This window comes from Muntiacus reevesi, chromosome 9 (genome assembly GCF_963930625.1).
Source record: "Muntiacus reevesi chromosome 9, mMunRee1.1, whole genome shotgun sequence".
Classification (NCBI taxonomy): Eukaryota; Metazoa; Chordata; class Mammalia; order Artiodactyla; family Cervidae; genus Muntiacus; species Muntiacus reevesi.
The window spans coordinates 41,058,659-41,061,039 of NC_089257.1; the positions used below are offsets into that span (position 1 = coordinate 41,058,659).

The 2,381-nt window shown below is 40.2% G+C and overlaps 1 protein-coding gene across 1 annotated transcript; it reads left to right on the plus strand.

The window, feature by feature from the left end:
* The first annotated feature begins 1,156 nt into the window (after positions 1 to 1,156).
* Positions 1,157 to 2,107, plus strand: LOC136174961 (olfactory receptor 51F2-like). The gene has a single exon (XM_065945238.1). The coding sequence runs from the start codon at positions 1,157 to 1,159 to the stop codon at positions 2,105 to 2,107; it is 951 nt and encodes a 316-aa protein (XP_065801310.1).
* The last annotated feature ends 274 nt before the right edge of the window (positions 2,108 to 2,381 follow it).

Genomic DNA, 2,381 nt, shown 5'->3' on the forward strand with positions numbered 1-2,381 from the left:
AAGCAAGAAAACTGGAGTGGGTTGCCATTTCCTTCTCCAGGAGATCTTCGCAACCTGGGATAGAACCCATGTCTCTTGCATTGCAGGAGGATCCTTTACCACTGAGCTACCAGGGAAGCCATTTTAGCAGTAGCTTGCCAAATTTATCAAAATGAGGTGCTACTGGACTGTGTTAAAACAATGGCAAGTTTTGTCTTTTTTTCTTCCTTCCTTCCTTTCTTCTTCCCTCCCTTTCTTCCTTTTATACTTTCCTTCTTTCCTCCACCTTTGTTAAATATGTGGTTTCTCTCAACTATTGTTATCTTTATCTTTAAAGATTAATCTGGGGGTTATTTAATTAAGTCTTCATTTCCTCATATGCCATATATACATTTATACATACTACCTAACTTCTAGAGTTAGTGTGTGGGTAAAATCATATAATGCTTACTAGAATTTGTCAACAACACAGGGAAATTTCAATGAATGAGAGATATACTAACTTTTCTTAGTGTGATTCTTTGGCCCATCATCACATGTATAAACATGTGATTCTTGCAGATGTCTTACACATGTGTGTTAGTCACTCAGTTGTGTCCAACTCTTGTGACCCCATTAACTAAAGCCTTCCAGGCTTCTCTGTCCATGGAATTCTCCAGGCAAGAGTACTAGAGCGGGTTGCCATTCCCTTCTCCAGTGGATTTTCTCTACCCAGGGATTGAACTCAGATCTCCTGCACTGCGATCAGATTCTTTACATACTTCTGGATATATCCCAGGAAAACCTAATAATATGATTTTTTGGTTCTTTATTCTAGGATCAATAAATTATTTTTTAAAAATCTTGGAAACCAGATTTATCAGCATATTGTTTAGCTATTCTACTGGGGACTTTTATAGTTAGGAAAGATTGAATTGTCTTATTGTTGCCACCAAAGACAATTATGGACTTAAGAAAATTTGATGTAAAATAATTCAGGAAATCTTCAGTTCTCAAAAATGAGAAATACTTAGAGGCAGGGGGAAGAAACTTGTGGCTCTATAAAACTCATAAAATACTAAAATTCCTAGATCAGCAATAGTAATTTAGTGACTCTCAGAGTGTCTAAGTGATGTTACATTTTTATCATATGTTATGTTTAATTATTCAAATATCCCTGTCTTCTCAGCCCCTCATTATGTGGATCCTCAACAATACCAATGCTCAGCCTCTGACCTTCCTCTTGACGGGTATTCCAGGACTGAGAGCAGCCCAGATCTGGGTCTCCATCCCTGTTTCTCTCCTGTATGCCATCGCCCTCTCTGGGAACAGCATGATCCTGTTTGTGGTCCTCCGTGAACAGAGCCTTCATGAGCCCATGTATTATTTCCTCTCTATGCTTTCAGCCACAGACCTGAGCTTATCCTTGTGCACACTTTCCACTACCCTTGGGGTCTTCTGGTTTGAAGCTCGAGAGATCAACTTAAATGCCTGCATTGCCCAGATGTTCTTTCTCCATGGATTTACTTTCATGGAGTCTGGGGTTTTGCTGGCCATGGCCTTTGACCATTTTGTGGCCATCTGTGACCCACTGAGATACACCACCATCCTCACCAATGCCAGGATCGCCCAGATTGGGATGAGCATGTTGACAAGAAATGTTGCTGTCATGTTGCCAGTTGTGCTTTTTGTCAAGAGGCTGTCCTTCTGCGGTTCTACAGTCCTTTCACATTCTTACTGCTACCATGTTGATCTCATTCAACTCTTATGCACAGACAACAGAATCAACAGCATCCTTGGTCTGTTTGCACTCTTCTCCACGACAGGGTTTGACTGTCCTTGTATCTTGCTCTCCTATGTCCTGATCATCCGATCTGTCCTCAGCATTGCCTCCATAGAGGGCAGGCAGAAAGCCTTCAACACCTGCATTTCCCACATCAGTGCTGTTGCCATCTTCTACATCCCTCTCATCAGCCTGTCTCTTGTCCATCGCTATGGCCATTCAGCACCTCCCTTTGTCCACACCATCATGGCCAATATCTTCCTGCTTATTCCTCCTGTGCTCAACCCTATCATCTATAGTGTGAAGACTAAGCAGATTCAAAAGGCTGTTATCAAGGTCTTAATTCAGAAGCGACTCCAAATCTAATCTTTAGTTGTCTCAGAGTTAAGTGCTTTGAATGAATGCTTTGGTAGAATGGTGTAACTGTCCAACAAATGCCTAGATATGCCTCCAACAGTACAAACTATTCAACCTATAGGTTGTACGATATTTGTTTAGTTTTCTTATTCTGTAAGTTCATATTAATACCACTTAAATTATTGTTTTTAAGATAAAGTGAAATAATGTATGTAAACAAATATATATATTTGAAAGTAGTATGAGGCCTGAATAAACTATTCATCAGACTCTGTCTGCAATA